We start from the raw sequence: 24,574 nt of genomic DNA on the forward strand, positions 1-24,574 counted from the left end.
GGTGATAATGCATTCAAGTCCTTCATGTATTGATCGTCTCCTATGTATCAAGCCCTGCAGTGTCCATTGTGTATACATTAACAAGCGAACACAGACATGCCCTGGGAGGCTTCAGACTAGTGGAGGAACCAGATTAAAAACAAGTAAACCAGAAAATAAAGGTAAAAAACAACCAGTGGTAGAGAATGCTGGGAAGAAAACCTTCAGATCCTAGCTACAGAGAATTAAAGGTGGAAACAGAAATCTTCGTTAGAAAGAGTGGTCAGAGGAAATGTCTGCAAAAGAGTTATGAAAAGAGGGATGGGACATGTGTTCCAGGCAGCAGGAGCAGAACCTGAAGTAGGAAAGATCTTGACACTGTCAAGGAATTGATAAGATGCTTGATGGAGTATAATCAGGAAGTAAAGTGAACAAGTTGAGGTGGGAGAGGTAGGCAGGAGCCGATCACACAGAGCACTGGTTCTCAAACTTCAGTTGCCCAGAGAGCTTGTTAAAACTCTGATTTCAGGGTCCCACCCCCAGAGTTTCTCATCCAGTAGGTCTGGGGTGGCACCTGGGAATGTGCATTTCTGAGCAAGTTCCAGGTGCTGATGCTGCTGGTCTGGGGACCGCTCTTTGAGAACCCCTCCTATAAGGCTTCTTCAGGCCATGGTCAGCGTTTTGAATTTTATTTGAAGCATTAGTGGTAAGCTATCAAAGGTTGTCAAGAGTCTTAAGCTTTAATTATTATTTTTTTAATGATTACTCAGACCATTGTATGGAGGATTAATTAGAAATTGTCAAAAATGAAAAATGAGGAGGCCATGGAGACAGTTATTCACAGGGGTCAGGCAAGGTCAGTGGCAGTCAAGAGGGGAGGAGGCACTCAAGATCTGTCTAGGGGGACTTCCCTGGGGGCCCAGTGGTTAAGGCTTCACCTTCCAGAGCAGGGGCTGCAAGTTTGATCACTGGTCAGGGAGGTAGGATCCGGCATGCCTCGAAGCCAAAAAACCAAAACATGAAATGGAAGCACTATTGTAACAGATTCAATAAAGACTTAAAAATGATTCACGGCCAAAAAAAAAAAAAAAAAGATTAGAAATTAAAAGGATCTTTGTAGAGGTGGCAGCAGATGAGTGAGGGAAGGAGAAGTGGTGAGTGTGGCTTGGGTTTCTGGCCAGTCAAGACATTTACTGAAATGGGTAAGATCGGGGCAGGAACATGTTTGGAAGGAGAAGAAAGAAGTTCATTGGACATGCTTTAGACATGTTAAATTTGAAAAAGAACAGCTCCAAAGGCTCAGAACCTAGCATGTGCAGGTGCTTCGGTGCTTGAACTAAAAGTACTGAAGGTAACAGCCTTCTGGTCAGTGCTAAAATGAAAACTCTATGGTCTCTGACCTCCCCCAATGATGACAACCCAAAATGCCTCCAGACATTGCCAGATGTCCCGTGAGGTGAAAAATCACCTCCAGTTAAGAAGCACTGCCCTTAGAGGGCATATTCTTCAACATATTAACCCCACTGTGGTACCTCTTGCCACAGGACCAACTGTATTCCCCATTGCTAAGTCGCTTCAGTTGTGTCTAACTCTTTGTGACCCCATGGAACTATAATGCCCCAGCTCCTCTGTCCATGGAATTTTTCAGGCAAGAATACTGGAGTGGGTTGCCATGCCGTTCTCCAGGGGATCTTCCTGGCCCAGGGATCAAACCTGTGTCTCTTAAATCTCCTGCCTTGGCAGGTGTTTTTTTGTTTGTTTGTTTGTTTTTTACCACTAGTACCACCTGGGAAGCCCGTATTCCCCACTGACAATACCTTTTTCTATCCCAGCCTCTCAGAACTCACTGTCTTTCAAGGTGACTTTCAGTCAATCTGAAATGTTAATATGGTCATTGATTAAACCAGATGCTATAATCATCTTCTGGAGAATGATCGCAGGCTTAAAGTGTCCCTATTAATGTTGTTGATGGGCAGCCTGTAGGAGGAAGAATGGGAGAGTCTGATGAAAATTATGATAATGATAAATCTAATGGTAATAGCTGCTGCTAACATATATGTGCCATAGACATAGATCTAAATACTTCAAAAATATTAACTCATTTAATCCTCATAGCAGCATTGTGACTTTGGTAGCATTATTATCATTCCCATTATACAGATGAGGGAACTGTGGTGTAGAGACTTAGACAAAATCACACAGTAGTTAAGTAACAGCTGGATTCAGATCCAGGAACTCTAACCAGCCACCCCTCCCCCTACCCCCCTGGACATAATTATGTCCAGCCTCATAATTATGGGAGAGAATATGGTGGGAATTCTCTGCTCTGCCTGCTAAGATGCATCACCTTTAATCTTCAGAATTAATTATATGTCTAAATTTATAAAATCCATTCAGTAGAAAATTCCCACAAGTTTAAGATATTTGAGAAATTGTGATTTCCACTCATGATAAATCATTGTAAATAATAAATAAATCAAATAAACAATCATTGATTTATTCATCCATTTACCCCCTCTCATTCTGTTTAAAGGAGGCGTCTAACTTCAGTGTTCTTAACAAGCGCACTTTCAGGCCACAAATTTCATTCAGTCCCAGGGATTCATTTTCACAGACTTGTAACTATTTCTGGTACCCAGAAGCAACCCTGCCACTTTTTGTTGCTATTTCCAAGTTGTGTAGAGAAGCCAATGCAAACGTTTCCATCACTGTGGCAACTGCAGGCAGCTGTGAAATTACAGGTGTGCTGAGTTTTTGTGATTTAGGAGGGTGGAATGCTCATAATCTGTCCACAAACTCCTCCAGGAGCGGATCAGTTGCAGAGGGAACTGTGCTTAGATGAAGGATGGACCATGAGACACAACGAACTGATTCATTCGATGCTGCCTTGGCCCCTGGGGAGATAAGCTCATGACATTTCCCTTCAAACATGTTCTGAAATGCAATTCCTGTAGCTAATGAAACATCAGTGAAATGCAGGCTGACTGGGCCTTCAGGGCTGTCAAGAATGTGATGACAGTTGATACAGGGTTATACCTGACCCCATTTGTGCTACATTGATAGATTCTGAAATTCCTTGGGAAAGAGCTTCCATCTGGTGAATTTCTCCAAGGAGAGAAGTTTCTTGCATTGATGCATCCTATGATCCAAAAAAAAAAAAAAATTCATGCTGTTCTTATGAAAATAGAAAATTGCCATCAGCACAATAGTTGCTTTAGCCTGCTCTTGTGTTCATTTTGATGAGTTTTGGTTCCAGATCCAGTCCATCCAGTTCTGGTGGTGAAGGGACATTTCCTTGGGCTTTGGACACCTCTCAGAGGTGTCACTAATATTGATAATAACACTAAAAATGGCCAAGAAGTATCAGGCACTTGCATGCTAAGTCACTTCAGTTGTGCCCAATTCTTTGCACCCCATGGAATGTGTAGCCCGCCAGGCTCCTCTGTCCATGGGATTCTCTAGGCAAGAATACTGGAGTGGGTTGCCATGCCCTCCTCCAGGGGATCTTCCCCACCCAGGTATCAGATCCGAGTCTCTTATGTCTCCTTCATTGGCAGGTGGGTATTTTACCACTAGCGCCATGTAGGAAGCCCTACTGGGTACTTAGTTACTGTGTTATCACTTTATATGGATACTTCAACGCCTCAGTCCCATGAGATGGGAACAGTCACTGCCCCCTGATTTATAGTTGAGAAAATACAGGCTTAAAGCGACAAGTCACCTGCCCCAAATCACAGATGAGGCAGCAGTAGGCCCAGGACTTGAACTTCAAGTACATTCTTGGACACCCAGCGCCTGCTTTGTGCTGCCTCCCACACAGGACCATCATGTGCCTAAGGAAATGCAGCAGCTGGATGGACTGTCCGTGTTTGTCTTGGGCCCATCTGTACAGTAGTTAGGTGTCTGGAGCTTGCAAGGTTGAAAACCTTTCTAGGCCCGGAGGCACCTTCCCCAAATGATTGGCACCAGAAGCAACCAAACGTCAAGGTGCCCTGGGGCTAATTCTGACAGCCACCGCAGCAAACTGTCTACGGAACAAGTAGGTGCTTGAGGCACAGGCCTGGCCAGTCAGAGCTTGAGCTGACTTAGAGCTCTCAGCAAACAATGAACCATAAGTGCATCTCCTCTGCCAGCACCCATTAGGGCCATCAATATTGGCATCTGTCTTTGCATGCTTAGTAGGAGTCAGGTTCCTGGACCAGTCCTGCAGAAAGGACCTTCATGGCCTCCCAAGGGTTTGTCAACATCAGGAAACGAAGTCTCCCAACAGCTCTCCCTGCCAAGAAACATAAAGAACGGATCAAAGTAGAGTTACCTGGTTTGGCAGGGAGGGGATGAACGAAGGAGAGGGCGGCTGAGCCAGACAGAACCCCATTTCTCAGCCTGTCACCGCTGCACACCCCATTGCAGCCCCTCAGGCACCATTGTAACACCTACAGGATACAGTTTCAAAACCACCCTCAGTCCCATCCTACTTCCTTGATCTTATTGACTCCATACTGACACTGTCTCACGGTGCCTAGCACACAGCCTGACACGCTGGAAGTGGTGAATACATTTTTTATTGAGTTAACATGAATCAGGGGAGAAGATGTCACTGTTCTTTTGAATCTCCTAGTTTGCTTTTAAAAATGTTACGTGAATATAAGAAGTCAGGAGAGTGTGGTAAATCCTATGGAGGAAACGCCACTGGAAAACACCTTTAGGGAAATATATTCTGCCTTCATTTTCTCCCTTTTCCTCCTCTTTGTGTCCCGCTCACTTGCCCTGCAGCAGGTCTCCTCAACAGTAATTAAACCATCTTGAAAATGAAAGTAAAAGTCGGTCGGTCGTGTCTGACTCTTTGCAACCCTATAGCCTGTAGCTTGCCAGACTCCTTTGTCCATGGGATTCTCCAGACAAGAATACTGGAGTGGGTTGCCATTCCCTTCTCCAAGGGATCTTCCCAACCCAGGGATCAAACCCAGGGATCAAACCCAGGTCTCCCGGATTGCAGGCAGATTCTTTACCGTCTGAGCCTCCAGGGAAGCCCCCAGACTGTCTTGGCTTGATGCTTATTTCTAGGGCAAGATGCCTGTCTTCGTTCTTAGCAGTCTACAGATCCTCATCCTGCTTGCTCTCGACGAGGGCTGCCTGATCAACCTTCGTGTCCTGTGAGACGCGATCTCACAGAGGGGCTGGAAGCAGGGGCTGCTGGCTGAGAACCAGGCTCAGCCTCTCTCCTTCCCCTAGTGAAGGAACAGGCTGTGTCATGAAGGCACACACCCAGGAACAGGCTTGTGGCATGTGGCCAGGACGCACCTCGGCTTCAGACGCTACTGCCAGGACAGTGTGGGGGCTGCACTAGGGGGATCTTGGCAAGCCTGGGGGAAGCTTCCGTCCACGCTCAGATGTGCCAGGGTAGTGCTGGAGGGAGGTGTTGATGGAGAGAGCGTGGCTGTGAGTGAGTTCCTGTCCTAAAACACGTTGGCCTTCACTGTTTTTTCCTATGGAAGAATGCAGAGCAGTTGTTTCAGTGGGAGTGATTTTATTGCCAAGTGACCAGGTTTTTTGTTTTTTGTTTTTTTTTTTCATCAGTCCAGTGAGGTGTGAGCAGCTAGTTGCCAAGATGAATGGACTGAGATTGCTCGGGTTGTTGAGCTCTGAAAGAACAGGATCTCCCAGTTCCGTTCCTGGAACTAACCCTGAGTGTCGGCATGTCAGCTACTGATCCATGTCTTAGCTCAGGCAGGGTGCACCCAGAACATCCATGACAAATGATACGGCTTGTTTCTATCTTTATAGGTTTTTAAAAAGTTACTGAAATTAGACCTAGTCTCTTTTCCACTCCTAACCAGCTCTGTGGTTTTGGCCAAGTCACTGATTTCTAATATTTGGGTTTCCCTGGTAGCTTAGCTGGTAAAGAATCTGTCGGCAATGAAGAAGACCCTCTTTGACTCCTGGGTCTGGAAGATCCCCTAGAGAAGGCATAGGCTACCCACTCCAGTATTCTTGGGCTTCCCTGGTGGCTCAGACGGTAAAGAATCTGTCTGCAATACGGGAGACCAGCGTTCGATCTCTGGATTGGGAAGGTTACCTGGAGGAGGGCATGGCAACCCAGTCCAGTCTCCTTGCTTAGGGAATCCCCATGGACAGAAGAGCCTGGCGGGCTACAGCTCATGGGTCACAAAGAGTCAGACAGGACTGAGAGACTAAGCCAGCACAGTGCATAGCCTTAGGAAATGAAAAGCAAAAAAACATAGTGTCTGGGATGGTAGCTTTTCCAGAGCAGTGTTTTGGAAATTTGAGTGTTCTTATTTTGGAAACAGACTTGGGCTTCTGTTGGTGATCCTGCCACCCACCAGGTGAGTTTCTATTTTCTCATCGGGAAAGTGGGAATAATTATCCCCTGCTTGCAGGCAAGTCAAATTTTAATTGAGCATTTTCAATATTCCCCAAAGCTTCTATTATATAGGAAAGGGTTCTGTGGCCAATTAGGTTTAGGAAGCCCTGAATTAAAAATAGCAGGTTTCTTTAGTGTTGAATTTCTCAGAGCCTTTATAATGCTTATGTACATCAGAAATTTTCCTGTAAAGGAATGGAGTGAACAACATTTTCTTTAACTCTGGCACCCTTTAAATTATTTTAAGGAACTTCTAACTATATGAGGACAAACTTTAGGGCACACTGGATAATATATGTAAATTTAAGCTCAGGCCAGTATATGGTAAAAAGTATGAGTAATTGTAACCATTTATTGGGTGCCCACTATGTTTTGGGTAGAGTAGGTGGCACTAGTGGTAAAGAACCCACCTGCCAAAGCAGGAGATGTAAGAGACCCAGGTTTGATCCCTGGGTCGGGAAGATCCCCTGGAGGAGGAAATGGCAACCCACTCCAGTACTCTTGCCTGGAGAATCCCATGGACAGAGGAACCTGGCAGGCTACAGCCCGTATGGTTGCAAAGAGTCAGAAAAGACTGAAGCAACTTAGCACACACAGTATAAGTAACAAATCAAGAATGCAATCTGCCAGCACGTGAGCAAGAGATGTATATATGCGCCTATTTCCCAGATACTCTTCATTTTTTAAAGCACACTCTTTTTAAGAAATACATTTATTTATTTAGGGCTGTGGTGGGTCTTTGTTGCTGCACACGGGCTTTGTCTCGCTGTGGCGGATAGGCTTCTCTTGTTCGGGCTTTAGTAGTTGTGGCACACAGACATCCCCAGATACTCATTAAAGGTACCAGCTAGTGTACTAGGTTTCAGAAGCACTCTGTCCTGATTAAAAAGGAAAATAATCAACTTCCACGGTTAGGTGTCCTTCTACACCCATACCCACATATGAACAACCTGCTCACCCTCCTGGACGTGACTCTGGGGGCTCCACGGCCTGTCCTGTCCACCCCTTTGAAAGGCTATCTCACTTCTCTCAGGCAACCTCTATCAGTCACTGTTGTTTAATGACTTGGAATCATCGGAGCCCGAGTTTGAATCCCCAGACCTCCACTTCCTGCCCCTGTGACCCTAGATACATTATCGGTGTTGCAGTTTCTCCAACGGTAAAACTTGGACTCCACCCACATCATAAAGATCAGAATGAGACGGAGAGATGCAATGAGAGAGCTTCGGCACCAGGCTTTGTAGTGAAAGCACCAGCGTATATATATACGAATGTCTTTCATCCTTGTGGAGTCCTGTGGGGGAGGTTCTCTAAATACCTCCAGGGCACCACGAGGTCACGTAACTCGTCTGCGTGCCCTGTGCGGGCGGACGTGAATGTGGGCCTGCTGGGTTCTAGATCCAGGCTCTTGCTGTATCTCCTTCCTGTGCTTTCCTGTGAAGGACCTGAGTGGTGCCTGACACATGGTGGGTGAAATTGATGCCCGCTTTCTTCTCCCTCCACATGCCTTTCATCTGCTCAACTGTTACCTCTTACCATATTAATCAGTGTTTTCTCCCCTCCCCCTGGACCTTGCATAATAAAGTTTTACTCGTTTAATAGTATGCTTAACACGTAAAGACCACAGGGCACCAAGTTCTGGAAGTTCATGATATTGTTGTGGAGCTTTGAATAGGATTGGGGGGGTGCATAATTGGGGGGCCACTGATCATGTCAAATCCCTGGGGCACTGCAGGAAGCACCCTGTTTCTGCAAATTCTGCTCTGTAGTGAATAACAGTATAAGTGGGCCCTGCATATGGTGCCTGGATTCAGGATTTGAGCCACTGGGGAAAATAAAGTTGCCATTAATGGGAATGAGAGGACTGTTTTCAGAGATTTGTGGGATTTCATTGTTTCTGTGGACAATAGGAAGGTGTTGGTCCAAAGAAATATCTCCCAACAATAAAGAAAATTTTTGTTGGAAAAAAAAAGTGACCCCTGATATCCCTTCATCTCCCATGGCACTTTGGAGAACCACAGATCACTACAGGTTCGCACATGTCAGGTTTGCATTATGTCCTGGGAGGGCAGGGTCCAGGGAATTCTTGATCTTCTCTTTTCTCAGCTCAGGTAGGAGCCAAGGAGCTCTGCGTGGGAATCAACTTGAAGGAACTCGTAATGGGCCAGGTTCCTCTGTCCATGGGACTTGGACAGAGGAGGGTTGGGGACTCGGGGAATGGTTGGCCTTGATCTTCTGAACAATATACAGGCCTTCCAGCTTCCAGGTGCAAAGAGGAAACCAGGGCACTGGGAATAGCATTTGAATCTGTGCCATGTGTTATGGGGAGCCTAGGAATTTAAGCAGAGAAGCCCTTGTAGATAGAGAATTGATTTGCTATCCTTTTATTTATTTGGCTGCATTGGGTCTTAGTTGCGGCATGCAGGATCTTTCACTGCAGCACTCGGAGTCTCCAGTTTGGCTCATGCGCTCCAGAGTGCAAGGACTCAGTAGTTGTGGCCCGCAGGCTTAGTTGCCCCACAGCATGTGGGATCTTTGTTCCTGACCAGAGATCGAACCTGCATCCCCTACATTGCAAAGCAGATTCTTAACCTCTGGACCACCAGGGAAGTCCCTTGATTTGCTATCTTAAGCAGTGGGTAACCAACCACACAGCTAGGTAACTTTGAGTCCCTCAACTTTTTTGGCTTATTTTATTCATCACATTTTAAGGCAGGCCAGGCATTGATGTGGTATTAATACAAAGTGGGAGCAGTAATAACAAATAAGAACATTTAGAGTGCTAGTCACTCCACCAAACTATCAGAATGCCCAATTAACCTATGAAAAAGTTGAGGTTCAGAAAGATGAAGTCATGGGATCAAGGCCTTGGGGTTGGAACAAAGGGCATCAAAAGTATGAACCCAGGGCTTTCTGACCCCAAGGCTTCAGACTCGAGAACACCAACTCCTGTCAGGTTATGTCCAACCCTCACCAGTTTCACATGATCTTCTCATGGACCTGGAACATTCTGGGGCCATAGCTGAAAGGCAAACATCTTTAATTCCATCACAAACCACGAGGGGACAGCCTGGGTTCTGCTGCTTGAAGTGGCTGTTCTGCCCAGACGCCAGCTGTCTGCATCTGGCTCGGTTTGCAGAGGCACTTGGTGGGGACAGCGAGGGACCCGTCTCATGCCAGGATGTGCAGAGAATGAGGCAGCTTCCCAGTCACTCAGCAGGGACAATCTTAGAGTCCCAGGCCTCTGGGGAAGAGGTGTCAGCCCGTTAGCAGCCCTCGGATCAGCGTGGGTTGGGGAAGCAACCCTAAGAGGAGACAGCCATCTATTTCACTGGGAAAGAGCGTCTCAGAACAATAGAATGTTACATCTGGAAAGGAACTTCAAAGTCGCCCAGTGTTGGCAAGTGAAATGGATGGAGAGATGGGAGAGGAGATCTCTGATTCCTCCCACTAGCCCAGCGGCGCCTCAGCCCTTGCCATGAGGAGTCTGAGACACTCTGATCTCAGCTACACCTCGTGGGTGTTCACTGGGGAGCCTGAAACCTCCACAAGTTCATCAGGCTTCTCCGAAGTTCACCCTGATTGATTGTGACCTGGTGAGAGGTTGTGTCCTGGTTTCCCAGGTGATTTCTGGGTTTATGACGTTGACATTGGCTCCGCCTCTTCCCAACCCCAGTTTGAATTGAGCTTCCTTAAGGCAGAGGGAAAAGCCCCAGACATCTCTACTGGTTGACCTCATTCAAGCTGTTGCAACTCTTTCCTGTGATTTTTATTTATCTATTTTTAAGAGTTTTATTTATCTTATTCTTTCATTTCTCTTCGTTGCTGTACACAGACATTCTCCAGTTTCGGTGAGCAGGGGCTCCTCTCTAGTTGCAGATCTCGGCTTCTTATTGCGATGGCTTCCCTTGCTGAGAAGTGTGGGTCCTAGCGCATGCACATGAGCTCAGTAGTTGCCGCACACAGGGTTAGCTGCCCCAGAGCATGTGGAATCTTCCTGGACTAAGAATCGAACCTGTGTCTCCTGCCTTAGCAGGCGGGTTTTTAACCACAGCACCACCAGGGAAGTCCCTTTCTGTGACTCTTTTAACCAGTTTTCCTAACAAAGGGTTAGGAACTTTGAGAGAAAGGATCATTAAAAAGTAAGAAGAGCTTAAGGACCTTGGACTGGAAGCAAGAACAAGAGTGATTATTCTGGGGGTACCGGGGTGCTTAGAAGACCACCTCCACTCTAGATGTTTTGCCCAGAGTCAGCCTTAATAAGAGGGTTAGCCTTAGTAGAGCGCTTACCCGGGAAAGTCCTCTTGGAATTTGGCACACAGAATGCAAAGATCCCACATGCTAAGGCTGAGGTGACCCAGAGGGAGGAAATAGAACATACATGATTGAGCAAGCGTCTGCACTAACGTGGCACTCCTGGTGCTGAAGCTGGCCTCCCGACTACGTGGTGGGTGAGGATCTGGACAAGGTAGAGCAGGTGACCCGGCTTTTCCCAGAAAGGTGTGGGTGGGCTTGGTTGAATTAGCACATCAGGAGTTTCACTGGGGTTAATGTTTTAACTGAGTGTCAATATACTTAATGTCATTTTGTTTGAACATTCCATGACCCAGTAAAACCGTTTTTAATGAGCATGGTTTGTTTCGGTTTGGTTTTGAATGAAGGAATGGCAGTAGGAATTACCGGGGTGAATTCGTGCTGTGTTGAAAAAACTTCAAATTTTAAAAACCGAATATAATACATGTGGGCCAAAGAAATCTAGACTTTATACCATGAGAGTTTTGCGATACTTTTAGTCCTCGTAGTCATTTCGTGGCCTGAGAATCTATTTCACTTTGTTGTTGTTGTTGTCGTTAAGCTTTGTATTTTTTTGACTGTTGGGTCTTAGTTGTGACATTCAGGCTCTCCAGTCATGGTGCACCGGCAGTTGCTCTGTAGCATGTGGGATCTTAGTTCCCCTACCAGGGATCAAACCCGAATCTCCTGCATTACAAGGTGGACTCTTAACCACTGGACCAGCGGGGAAGTCCTTACTTCACTTCTTGGTGAGTTTTGTGCTGTGGAATTTTTGTGACTTGGGAGATCAACTGCTGGTGGGTTTTATTCAGAACCTGCCTAGGACTGGATGGCTTTGAATCAGGTCACGTTTGGTTCCTTCTCCTGATGAGGAGTAAAGGTCTACAGCCAGCCTGCCTAGATTCACGGCCCAGCTCCTTCACCTCCTTGTGGCATGACTGTGGACAGGGAACTTAATCTTCCCCATCTGTGAAATGGGCATGGTGGTGGCGCCTGCCTCGTGGGGTAGTTTGTGAGATAATGCACTAGCTGTGGATCGTAGTAAACCCTTAAATGATAAACCCAGTAAACCCAGCAAACGATAGCTGGTATCGTCGTCACTGTTAACACCAGGACTGACATCCCACAGCTGGCCCTTTCTTACAATGCAGTTGCTATGGTCATAGGATCTCAGATTTGGACAACCCAGCAATTCCCAAAAGCTGCATTAGAATCTCCAAAGGTACTTTTAAAAATTAGCTAGTCCTGAGATGCCTGCGAGACCCAGAGAGTCAGAAAGGGGACTGGGAGTCTGTCCTGTTAACAAATGCAGGTGACTGTCATATGCAGCCAGTGGTGGAAACCACCTTCTCTTACCTGGGTCCTCTCTCTAACACTAGCAAGTGGCCTCTACTTGAACATCTCCCTGCATGGGGAACTCACCACCACCCTGGACCATGAATCCCACTTTCGGACATCTCTGACAACACAACGATTTGCCCTCCCATTGATCTAAAGAAGGAACGAACTGCCTCCAGCCACAGAAAGAGATAGCATAAAGTGGTGGAAAAGAGAACAGACTTTGAAGTCAGAAAGAAATTCTTGAATTCTTCTCCCACACCTGTAAGCTTTGTGGCCCAGGGTGAGTGGTTTGCTGTTTTCTTCCCCCTTTCGTTTCCCAAATGACAGGTTTTCAGTATTTAAATATGATGTTTCCAATTTTCTTCTGGCCTCCAGACATCATTAAGACCTCAGTTTCCCTTATCACTTTATGATCAGGCTTATAATTCCTGCCCAGTCATATAATTCCCAAAGAGGCATATGGTTCTCCAGGTGTGGTTCTGGGTCAGGGAGTGAATTAGGGCTGGCAGGGGCTGGAATTTATTTCCAATAGTTCTTTCTCCCCCTTTCTCCTTTTTGTTTCTCAGAATTAGCAGAAAATTGGTGAATTAAAAACAAGAAATTGGCTTTAAAAATGCTGTTGCCGTAGGACTTCTATTCCCAATATGTTTTGATATATATTTTGTTGTTGTTAAGTCGCTCAGTTGTGTCTGACTCTTTGCGACCCCATGGACTGCAGCACATCAGGCTTCCCTGTCCTTCAGTATCTCCCAGAGTTTGCTCAAAATCACGTCCATTGAGTTGGTGATGCCATCCAACCATCTCACCCTCTGTCACCCTGTTCTTCTGCCCTCAGTCTTTCCCAGCATCAGGGTCTTTTCCAATGAGTCAGTTCTTTGCATCAGGTGGCCAAAGTGTTGGAGTTCCAGCATCAGCATCAGTCCTTCCAATGAATATTCAGGGTTGATTTCATACTGTACCACCAGGGAAATCTAGAATGAATTGCTTTTGTTATCTTCTCTCTCTCTCTGCCTCCTTCAATCATGTGTCTCAGGATATTTTGTTTATCGATCAATCCTGGCTTATTTCAAATTTTAGTAACTCTGGAAAATGACCTGATAGTTTTCTATTTATATGAAAATAAGCTTTTCAATATAAATATTAAATACAATTTGAGGAGATGCTTCTTTCCCGGGATGAGTGAGAAGTTAGTAGAAAGATGCATCAGAGGTCTGCCAGGTGTGAAGAGTTAAATAGGTATTAATTTTCACTGCAGCCTTATGGCCTTGGACGCGTCAAGGTTAAACATGGGCGTATAGCACTTCCCTGGGGAATCTTCCCATAGAACAATGGTTTTCAGACTGTGACTCAAGGGCTATTGCCTCAGAATGGGAGAAGAAGTGGAACCCAAGCAGGCAAAGCTCCACCTCTACATGCTATGGTCATTTGTTCACTTATTCACTCAACAAATACTCACAGAAAACCCCCATATTCTTTTTTTTTTTTTTTTTGACTTTTTATTTTATATTAGGGTATAGCCAATTAACAGTGGTAACTTCAGGTGAGCAGCGAAGGGACCCAGCCATATATATACATGTATCCATTCTCCCCTGAATTCTCCCATCCAGGCCGCCACATAACATTGAGCAGAGTTCCCTGTGCTATTCAGTAGGTCCTTGCTGGTTATCCACTTTAACTGTAGCCGTGTGTACATGTCCATCCCAAACTCCCTGACTATCCCTACCTCCCTTGATCCCCTCTGGAAACCGTAAGTTCGAGAGAACCCCCGTTTTCTGGCGTGTATTTGATGCCAGGGATGTAACTGTGAACAGGAAGTGATATTCCTTGACATTTCAAAATTTTCATTCTAATGGGAGACCAAAAAAGGGACAGTTAAAAGACAATAGTAAGTGTAATCCTGGGAAAAGTTCAGGGTGTTATAGTTTGCCTAACTAGAACTAAGGGTGAGGAGAACAGCCCAAAGAAAGTGATAACTTACTTGAGTCTTGAATAACAAATGAGAGTTATCCACACAAAAAGGCGAAGCCGAGGAGGAGGGTTTCCATCTACCAACTCTACGGTATGTGCCAAGGCCCAGAAGTGAGGGAATGGATCTTAGCTCTGGAGGGCTGGGTATTAGATGCAAGTTGGGAGGATCCAGAGGTAATAATGGAGACATGCAGGCTTATAAAACCAGAGAGTGTCTTGCCTGCCCTGTTAAATAGCTCTGATTTTACCTTGTAGCACTTTTTTTTTTGTTTGTTTTATTAGTTGCTAAGTTGTACACAGTTCTTCTATCTTGAAGGAGCTGAAGCAGTCAGAAGCTGTTGTAGGGTTTTGCTGGTGCACTACTTCATTCATTTTTACTGGCTGAGTAGTATTCCATTGTGTGTGTATATGTGTGTGTGTGTGCACGTGCATGTGTGTGTACATGCTTGTCTCTCAGTTGTAGCCAACTCTTTGCAACCCCATGGACTGTAGCCACCAGGCTCCTCTGTCCATGGAATTTTCTAGGCAAGAATACTGGAGTGGGTAGCCATTCCCTTCTCCAGGGGATCTTCCTGACCTGTGTCTTGAATTGAACCTGTGTCTCCTGCATTGGCAGGCAGATTCTTTACCACTGTGCCACCTGGGAAACTGATAGATAGATAGATAGATAGATAGATAGATAGATAGATATAGATCAGACAAGACTGGGTATTCATCGCCCTGCATGTAATGGAAGAAGGATTCTGCTGGTGAATAAAGAGAGGTTGTATTTTGAAAACAGAAGTCATTTTCAGTTTCTGACTGGGGCTCATGATAAAAGTATTGGTGCTTCTGTCTAACTTTCCAGTTCTAATGAGGCTCATTAACATCATGTTCTCAGTTCACTCTCTCATTCAGGCCATTTGATTTTCGGCAGGTCTGAACTTGTAAGAATTTGCCTTTGATGGCTTTTATTGCCAGTCCATAGTGAACGAACGCCTTTCTGAGTTCCTCTTGGGTCTATCTTGGTCTACTTCCACCTCTACACAGACAAAGCGGATGGAGCCACCCGCCAGTCTAGAGATGGGGATGTGGATAAAGATCTTCCAGCAACAGAGACGTGGTGCTGGGGGAGGCGGGGGGCGGCGGGGGTGGGGGTGACAGGCAGGCACCTTTGGCTGTGGCTGAAACAGCACTTCCTCTGCCCGGCAAATGGCACGTCTGAAAGAACTAACAATCTGTTTAGGACGTATGATCACTTGCTCTTCTATTTTCCTTTCTCTGTTCCAGCCACTGTGATAATAGGTACCAGAGTAACTCAGGGTAGGAGTAGGGGGAGGCTGGGATCAGGCAGAGGGAGTCGGGGAAGAGAGTAGTAGCCAGTTTATTTCTAACCATTTGCAGCTGTCAGCTTGTTTGGGGCCTTTTTTTTTTTTCTCAGGCAGAGGAACAAAGTCTTGCTACATGGGTTTGTTTTCCTTGGCACAGTGTAGAGACACTTTCTTGAGGAACGCACTGAGATAACACAAAACATCTGCTTAGAGGAATCGGCCTTCCAGAGTTGAATTTTCATAAGCAAGATCAGGAGGCTTCTTCAGATAAATATATATACATTTTGCAGGAGGCAGGAGAATGTGGATGGAATGGGCAGGAGAATAGAGTATTAGGGGGAAATTTTTAAGAAATAGATTTATGTTGTTAGGGTCGCTTTTCTTTCTTTCTTTCTTTCCTCCTTGTGATCCAATCGCGTTTTGTTTTGCAAGTATTTTGGAAATGGTATGTTCTCAGCCATGCTGCCAGAGGCTTGTTTTCTTTACCCACGTGTGTGGGATGTTGTTTTTATCCACGAGCTATTGAGAATGAGTAGTTTTTATGACTTGGAGAGGGATTTTCACATGTGCGCTCCCGGTCCTGGCCCCCAAAGACCCAAAGGACAGCAGAGATGCTCTCAACAGGAGAGACAGTGTGAGGGAACAAAGCTGGCAATTTTGGTCGTTGTTACTGACATGCAGGGCTTCCCTGGTGGCTCAGTGGTAAAGAACCTGCCTGCAGGAGACATGGGTTCAGTTCAAGACATGGATCAGGAAGATCCCCTGGAGAAGGAAATGGCAACCCACTCCAGTATTCTTGCCTGGGAAATCCCATGGAGAGAGGAGCTTGGCAGGCTACAGTCCATGGGGTCGCAGAAGAGCCTGATGGGACTTAGCAACTAAACAACAACTGACATGCCACTGTGTGTGCTGTTCCAAGTCGCTTCAGTCCTGTCTGCTCTGTGACCCCATGAACTGTAGCCCCCAGGCTCCTCCGTCCATGGGATTTTCCAGGCAAGAATACTGGAGTGGATTGCCATTTCCTCCTCCAGGGAATCTTCCTGACCCAGGATCCAACCCGGGTCTCTTAAGTCTCCTGCAATAAAAGGCAAATTCTTTACTAACTAGTGCCACCTAGGAAGCCACTGGGGTCCCCCAAGGATTGGCCAATGCATTAGGCTTCATCCTGGGTCATGTGGAAGCTCCTTGGACGGTTCGCATGGTGTTTCCACGGATCACCTCGGGTCCAGATCTACTTTCCAGGCAGAGCTAGTCCTCTGGAGAATAGGGAGTTCTATCCGTGCAGCTTCATGTGCCTTCCCCGACCCTGGACTTTGACAAGGAAGAGCCAGCCTCCCAGTGGTAGTAACATCAGCGGCCTTTTGCCGAATGCCTCTGAGAGCCTGCTGGCCCTGTGCTTCCTGTTTTATCCTCACAGTCTCACAAAATACTAGGTGTGATTATGCTCATTCCACAGATAAGGAAACCGAGCCTGTTAGGAGTTAGCGAACTAGCCCTTGGGCAAGTGGCAGGGAAGTTCCACAGCTGGACTCTGAAACCAGAGCTTGACGCCAGAGCCAGACGCTTAACCAGAACCGTCAACCACGAATGACACATGCCTCTGGGGAAGTAAGAGCCAATACGCCCTTTTCCACCTTCATTTTTTAACAAATCTGGCTCCTTTGACTCTGCCAGTTGGGTTGGCATGAGATGAAACAAACCGTAAGAATCCCATCCACTTTCCCGGCAGAGTGGAAAGAGCCTAACAGGCTCTGGAGTCAGACAGACTTGAATTCAGACCCCTTTTCATCTCAGACTAGCTCTCAACCTCAAGCCAGTCAGTCCTCATGCCTTTCTGACCTCTGATTCTGCTGTAAGCAGATGGCATAAGAGCTCAGCCCTCCAGCCAGCAGCCGGCAAGGATGTATCACACACCCACCCGCTCCGGGCTCCACAGTGGCACGGGGGATCCATCTGTGACAAGCTCCTCCGGGAGCCTAGAGTCTGGAGGGGCCCGCAGACACGAGTCAGGATGCACGCACCTCAGTGTGGAATTAGCATCTGGGGACCATGCTCAGATGGTTGGATGGCATCACTGGCTCAATGGACATGAGTCTGAGCAAGCTCTGGGAGATGGTGATGGACAGAGAAGCCTGGCGTGCTGTAGTCCATGCGGTCACAAAGAGTCGGACACGACTGAGTGACTGAACAACAATGTCAGCACTCAGGAGTGTATCAGGAGCAGATGGAAGATGCCAGGGAAGCTGAGTCTGGGGGTGACAGAAGGCTTTGAGCTGAACTCTAAAGAAGGGAGCAGCATTAAGGACGGGCTGGAATATCTGCCAGCTGCTTGTGGAACCTGGGATGTGTGGGGACATTCTCTCATGTCCCTTTGAACCCTGACTCTCCAGCCCTCCACCGCCCAGGATCAACCGAGCGCTGTCACAGACCAGGGGTCTCAGCCCCAAGCATCTGGCTTTCTCTCCAGAAGGAAAGAGCAGAAAAACCGTGAAAGCTAGAATGGGTAGCATCTAGCTCAGAAATTGCCTCCTAGGTCTTGTCTGACTCTGGGACCACAGTCTCCCCTCTGTGGCCTTGTCATAGCATCTCTGCATTCCCTGAGGGACTCTCTCTTTTTGCAGCTTCCATAACAGGATAAAAGAAAAAAGACACAAGTCATTTAAACAACTTGCTTTCCCCCCCACCCCTCCCCCACCCCTAGAGGTGGTGCCTGAAGAGGATGGATTGAGTGGGACATTTGGTGGCTTAACAAAAGGGAGGGGAGAGAAGGGGATGAGGAAGGGAGAAAATGGATTAAAGCTCAAAAATTACTGGAATTTTTATTCAATTTTGTTTGGGAGAAAGGAGATTTACTGAGTCAGAGATGAAAGGCAAATCTGAGTAGAGCCCCAAAGAAATTATTGTATTCCATGCTCGATTTAGCTCTTGAGCTCAATGTGGCTTGGAGATCAGAAGGTCTGCGGTTAGACACATTCATAAACTCTGTAGGGCTCTGTCAGATGCTGGGTCCCGGCCGAGTACCAGGTCCCCAGCAGCATTAGAAGCAGAATGTGAGGCTGCCTAGTCAGACCTTCAAGAGGGGCTCCCAGCCCCCGGGCTCACCGCACCCTCTGCCTTCATGCCAACTCTCTGGCCAGCCTCCTCCGTTGCCTGATCACTCAGCAAACTCTTATCTTGCTTTGAGTCTAGTAGTTGAGCAAATTCCTGCTGGAACCACATGTGAGTGATCGGTTTGGGATTCTGATTTCCACCCAGGCATCCTGCCTGGGCTCACTCTGGAATCCAAGCTCAGCTTGGTTCTGTCTTGCTGCTGCTGCTGAGTCACTTCAGTCGTGTCAGATTCTGTGTGACTGCATAGACGGCAGCCCTCCAGGCTCCCCTGTCCCTGGGATTCTCTAGGCTGGAACACTGGAGTAGGTTGCCATTTCCTCCTCCAATGCATGAAAGTGAAAAGTGAAAGTGAAGTCGCTCAGTCATGTCTGACTCGTAGCGACTCCATGGACTGCAGCCTACCAGGCTCCTCCATCCATGGGATTTTCCAGGCAAGAGTACTGGAATGGGGTGTCATTACCTTTTCCGGGTTCTATGTTAGGCTCACATAGAGGCCTAAGCCACACCACTTGCCCCGAGGCCATCCTCGTCCTTCCTAGACAGCTAGATATCTATCACCTTTTTGCAGAACTCATCTGAACGCATCTAGCCAGCTTCTAGGAATCTGACATTTTCCAGCTTGAATCTGAGACTCAGGGGAGGTGCCGAGATTAGTCCGTGCTTACAAATCATTTAGAGACCTTTGGGTCAAACGTTGTTTTCCATGATCCATGTGCACCTGTCCAAGATTATTGTCGGAAGGTTTGTCTGGGTTATTATAAGACTAGTCAAACTTTAACTCCAAATCTATGCAGTCTATTCTGGCTGAGACTGCTGGTTAATATTGTCTGGTATTAACTTTCTAATTGAGTACAGTGACTGAAATTTAACTGTCAATCACCCCCCTCCCCTGAAACAACTATATGGAAAGGTAAAGATGGGAGGTTTTCATGATAAAAGGAGGGGTTTCGGAGTTTTTCTTCCCACCCTCTAGGCTAGATCAAAATGTTCTTCATCTCAGAGCCCTCCTCCCCAGAAGATCATTGTGCAGCCTTCCATGCCAGGACCCGACCAGGTCTCTGGGAGAAAGCTATCATTTCTGCTGTAGGCTTTTTACCTCCTCCAAATAGGAGACGATGGATTCACATCTCAACTAAGTAAGACCACTGCAGTCTTATGGCTCAGTTTTGATTGATGAGTATTCCCTATCTAGCCCTGTGCCAGGTGCTTTAAAAGATGGAATAAAAGTATAAGACAGCCCCTTTGTTCAGGGAACTTACAGTAATACAAGACATAAATATGAGAAATATGTAGAAAATAATGCAAGGCTGAATATAATCCAGGGCTTAATCAAGTGCCTACTACTCTAGTTCTTTGCAAAATGATGCATTAATACCAAGACTGCCCTCCTGAAAATACATGTGCAGGAAGAATTTAATCCAAAAGTATGTTACAAAGGCTGTTTGGTCCATGCAATATTAAAACTTAACAGTTCACGAGAGTGTTTCTTGTCTGCAGAATATTAGCAAAGGCTTTTACGTGTGTGGATTTAATCCTCACAATCACCTGAGCTACAGATAATATTCACATCCCTGTTTCTTTCACGACGGGGAAACTGTGGGTTAGACATACTAAGTTGTTTGGGTGTCACTATCTTGTTACTAGATAATAGAGCTGGAAATGAAACCTAGGAAGTCTGATTAGAGACTTTTAAACCAGTTGCTATTATAGGTAAAAGGAAGTTCCAGAGTTAAATAGAACTTTTGACTACAGGCATTCTCAGATTCTTTACTATGGTTAGGTATATTGCAAAGTTTTATAAAAAGCATTTTTAATAAATATAAGGTCAAGTATAGCTTTTAACCAAGGATCTCCCAGAATTAGTCTTTTTTAAGACAGACCTTGGGAAACACAAAAGTGGAGGGTTCCCAGTATCTTATGTACAAAGAGAAGCTGAAGGAACAAAAGGAGGCGGTTGGATACAGTGTTGAGTGAGTCAGTGATGCCCCATGGAACACACAGGCTGCCCTCTGCCCTGAGCCTTGCATGGCCTCCTCAGCTTCTGGCTGCCATGGTAACAAGCCCAGTGTCCATTTGAGATGGTTCGTTAGCCTTTCGTTCTTCCTACTGCCAGGTTGCATTCATTTAAAGCAAGCAAACATTTTTTGAGCTCCTTCTACAACCCAGGTACTGAGCTAAGTGGAGGTCAAACAATGATCATCTCAACAGTGAGGCTGCCTATGCCATGGAGCTGTAGTAGCCGGATGCCAAAGAAAGAGCCTGAGTCTTGTTCAGAGCCAAACCACTCCTCTACCTCCTGGGCCAGGCAAACACTTTAACTGAGCTAAGCCACAGTTACGTTAAACAAACAAACAAAACACTGAAATATCGCTGCCCAGCATTTCACTGGGAATACGTCACAACACACATACACATATCAAGACTCTCTCAGAGTTCAGTTTTCTGTGGCTGTTTCATGGGAACTGGGGTTTCCTGGTGGCTCAGCGGTAAAGAGTCCACCTGCAATGCAGGAGACATTGGTTCGATCCCCAGGTTGGGAAGATCCCCTGGCAGAGGAAATGGCAACCCACTCTAGTATTTTTGCCTGGGAAATCCCACTCCCTGCCATGTGCCCTAGCAGCTGGTAACAGGAAAGATAAGTGCACCTGAGGATATTCAGGCTACTCAGGAAGGAAGGGCTTGGGAGCTGGAGGTGTGTGCAGAACTCCAGAGCAACAACTCCAGATTTCAGGGTGCTGGGTCCTCATGGGCTGTGGAGTTAGACAATCCTGGGTCCAAAGCCCTCCATTCTTTGCCAGCTGTGTGACCCGGGGCAGTCACTTAATTTTCCAAGTCGGGTTCCTCATATGTGAGATGGTAACAATATCAGTACCTGGACTTGTTAAGTGTTCGTCGCTCCGTTGTGTCCAACTCTTTGTGAACCCACGGACTGTAGCCTGCCGGGCTCCTCTGTCCATGGGATTCTCCAGGCAAGAATACTGGAGTGGGTTGCCATTTCCTTCTCCAGGGGATCTTCCCGACTCAGGGATCAAACCTGCATCTCCTGCACTGCAGGCAGATTCTTTATGGTCTGAGCCATCAGGGAAGCCCAAGACTTCAGTGCTCAGTAAATGTTGGCTTTTACTCTCAGTCCCAGATCCATGGTCTAAGGCACCGGCCAAGGAAACATCTCTCTCAGGGCAGCAGAGTATTAGCTGACCTCTTAGTACTCAGAGCTGTGGCTCCAGATGGTGTGGACTTTTTTCACCCTTCTCTCCTCACCCCTTTCCTTTTTAAAAAATTATATTTCTGCACCACCAAAAAGTAACCTTGAGATGCCTTGTTACATTTAGCCTTTAAGCTGTGCTTTTATCCTTGGCAGAGAGTCACATGTCAAACATAACCAGATCTGTTAGATTTTATTTATTTATTTGGTTGCGTGGGTCTTTGTTGCAGCATGCAGGATCTTCATTGTGGCACATAGACTCTCTAGCTATGGCTCATGGGCTTAGTTGCTCTGGGGCATGTGGGATCTTCCCAGACCAGGGATCGAAACTGCATTCCCCTGTATTGCAAGGTGGATTCTTAACCACTGGACCCACTCGGCAAGTCCTAGGTTGGTTATATTTTAGAATCAGACTGACTTGGTCCAAATCCCAGCGCTGCCACTGTTTACCTAAGTGGCCTGGAGCAAGTTCATCTGTGTTTGGTGTTATTCACTGGTGATGCAGGACTAGTAAACCCTACATCACAGACAGGTTGCCAAGGTAACCCATGTCAACCCCTGATACTGTCTCAGTGTTGTTAAAGGACTCCCCTTCTGATGGGAATATTCTTGAATGTGGATGAAGGGAGATTCCATCATCTCTAGGTCTTGGGCCTCTTTGAAGGCTCCAGAGCCTCCCCGAGCCTGGCAACAGTGGTCTTCACCAGCCCCTTTTCATCAGTGGAAACCATCTATCAGCTCTGGGAGGGGCTGCCCTCCACCTTGTCCCAGCTCTGCCTCACCCCACCCCCAAACCCCAGCATCTGTTGCCCAGACAGTCAGCTGCCAAGCTGTGCCCCAGTCTCTCCCTGTGGTTCATTTGATATGTTGCCATTTTGTTCTAGGGAAAAAAGCCAGTATCAGTGCTGGGTAATGGGGAGGCAGACCCTGCCTCTGCCAACTGCCAGGTGTGTTTCATCTCGCATCCTGCCCCAGGGGTCCCAGGCGATCCCGTTACCGACGTCTCTCACCAGACAGCTGTGATTAGGACTCAGCAGAGGCACAGACAGCAAAACTCCAGGCTTCCTGGGGACCAGGGCCATGCCCTGAGCACTGCTCTGCAATTCTGCTGAAAGGCAGGTGGTCATGTCTACCTTTTCCTGATAAGGGCTCCCTTATAACAACAGCTAGATGGTCCGGATTTTACAAAACAGAGAGATTCGGGGGGTGGGGGTTGTCATTCCCATTTAGCAAGCTCTTCCCATGTACCAGGCACTGTAGGATTTTAGACATGTTGACACTCTCCTGGCCGTTTAAGAAAGTCTCTATTTTCTGGGTATCACTTCTAGTCCTACAACAGTTGGTATTTTCACCCTACCTACGGAAAAACGGAAGCTCAGAGAGGTTAAATAACTTGCCTGTAGTCGAACAGCTGGAAAAGGATCAGTATAGGAATTTAAAGGCTATCTGACTTCGGAATCTATGATGTCACTACCTAAGGACAGTGTAAATAACCATAGCTTAAGCAGTGTTTGAGATGGAGAAAGAGTGTGGGCTTGGGATGCTGCTATCTGTTGCTCTGACCAAGCTGGGAGTGGTGGTCATCAGACGGGAAACCTGTGTAATTCCTCTGACCACCCACCCAGTCTGTGTTGTGAACAACGCCCCCCCAACTCTCACCTTCCTCAAGAAGAGGAGGTGACAGTAACTGTCAGGCAAAGTTTCCATGAGGTTTTGTTGCATTTTCACACCCCAGAAACAGTGGATCTCAGGGAAAGTTTAGACCAGAATTTACAAACTGGTAGTTTTCAGGACAAGTTATCCCTGGAAAGATGTTTTGTCTTGACCTGTGGTATATTTTTTTAACTTCAGGTTAATTGCTATCATTTTACTATGATTATTATTATTATTGTCCCTTTTGGCTGCAAGGCATGTGGGTCGACCAAGGAATGAACCTGCAACCCTTGCAGTGGAAGCTCAGAATCTTAACCCCTGGATTGCCAGGAAGGTCTCGATATCATTTTAAAAACAGAACTCCAGATAATTCACATAGAACCCCGGATTTCTGAATCATCTTGAAGAACCAGAAGATCTAGCAGCCCCGGGCCTCTGTCCCCACATGGCCACCACTGGCTGAGTTGTGCATTGACTGCTTCCTTTGATGAGAAGGGGCTTTCGGATTTCTGCAGCCCCCACCCCTCCTTGATTCTTTGTGTCAGGAGTGCCAGTCTCCCTGGAGCATCACCCTCCTCCTACCAGTTTTCCTATATTAAAGATAAGAAGAAAAAGAACTTTCTTGGGCTCTATGAGTGGGAAAAGTAAAAAAGAATGCATATTTCAAACTAAAAATCATTATTTCTGCATGTCTATGTGTACGAAAAAAGATACCACCAAAGAAGGAAGCCTGACCCTCTTCCTTCATTTTTTCAGTCTTTTTCCTGGTTGTTGGCGTTTGAATTTAACACCATTTCGGCCACCTTTTCAGGCCGTGTCCAGTGGAGTTGCCCACACAGAGCCAGGCATCTGCAGGCTGGCCCGGGAGACTTGTCCTGGGCTGGTCTCCAGGCTGAAGCATGTGCTCGGGGCCCGCCAGAGCATCCCCATCATGGTTTTGTTCCCTTTTCCCTTCTCCAGGTGTTCCCTTCCCAAAGAACTTCCTGCAGATCTGCAAGAAGATCCTGTGCCGCCTCTTCCGGGTCTTCGTCCACGTCTACATCCACCACTTCGACCGGGTCATTGTGATGGGTGCCGAGGCCCACGTCAACACCTGCTACAAACACTTCTATTACTTCGTCACGGAGATGAACCTCATAGACCGCAAGGAGCTGGAGCCCTTGGTAAGTGTCACTGTGTACTGGCTACACCCAGGTCACCCCAGGAGGTTGACCATTTGTCACAGAACACTGCCATGCCCCTGCACTGATGGCCGGCTGCTGACTGGAAGATTGCAGAATTGGGCAGGATTTAGGGGTCAGGTAAAGGTCAGGATATGCCAAGATGTGCACA

At 46.8% G+C, this 24,574-nt stretch overlaps 2 protein-coding genes across 5 annotated transcripts in view; both read left to right on the forward strand.

Moving 5' to 3' along the window:
- MOB3B (MOB kinase activator 3B) overlaps positions 1 to 24,574 on the forward strand; it is a 215,045-nt gene that overhangs the window by 146,604 nt on the left and 43,867 nt on the right. For all 4 annotated transcript variants that reach the window (XM_043890605.1, XM_043890609.1, XM_043890608.1 and 1 more), the window contains exon 3: positions 24,203 to 24,405. In XM_043890605.1, the coding sequence (XP_043746540.1) occupies positions 24,203 to 24,405 (203 nt within the window). The remainder of the gene's footprint in view (positions 1 to 24,202; positions 24,406 to 24,574) is intronic.
- The window catches only part of EQTN (equatorin), a 76,308-nt gene continuing 76,015 nt past the window's right edge, over positions 24,282 to 24,574 (forward strand). The window contains exon 1 of the mRNA XM_043890604.1: positions 24,282 to 24,405. The gene's annotated coding sequence lies outside the window, so the exon portion shown is untranslated. The remainder of the gene's footprint in view (positions 24,406 to 24,574) is intronic.

The sequence above is a fragment of the Cervus elaphus genome, chromosome 29 (assembly GCF_910594005.1).
Source record: "Cervus elaphus chromosome 29, mCerEla1.1, whole genome shotgun sequence".
NCBI classification, from domain to species: domain Eukaryota; kingdom Metazoa; phylum Chordata; class Mammalia; order Artiodactyla; family Cervidae; genus Cervus; species Cervus elaphus.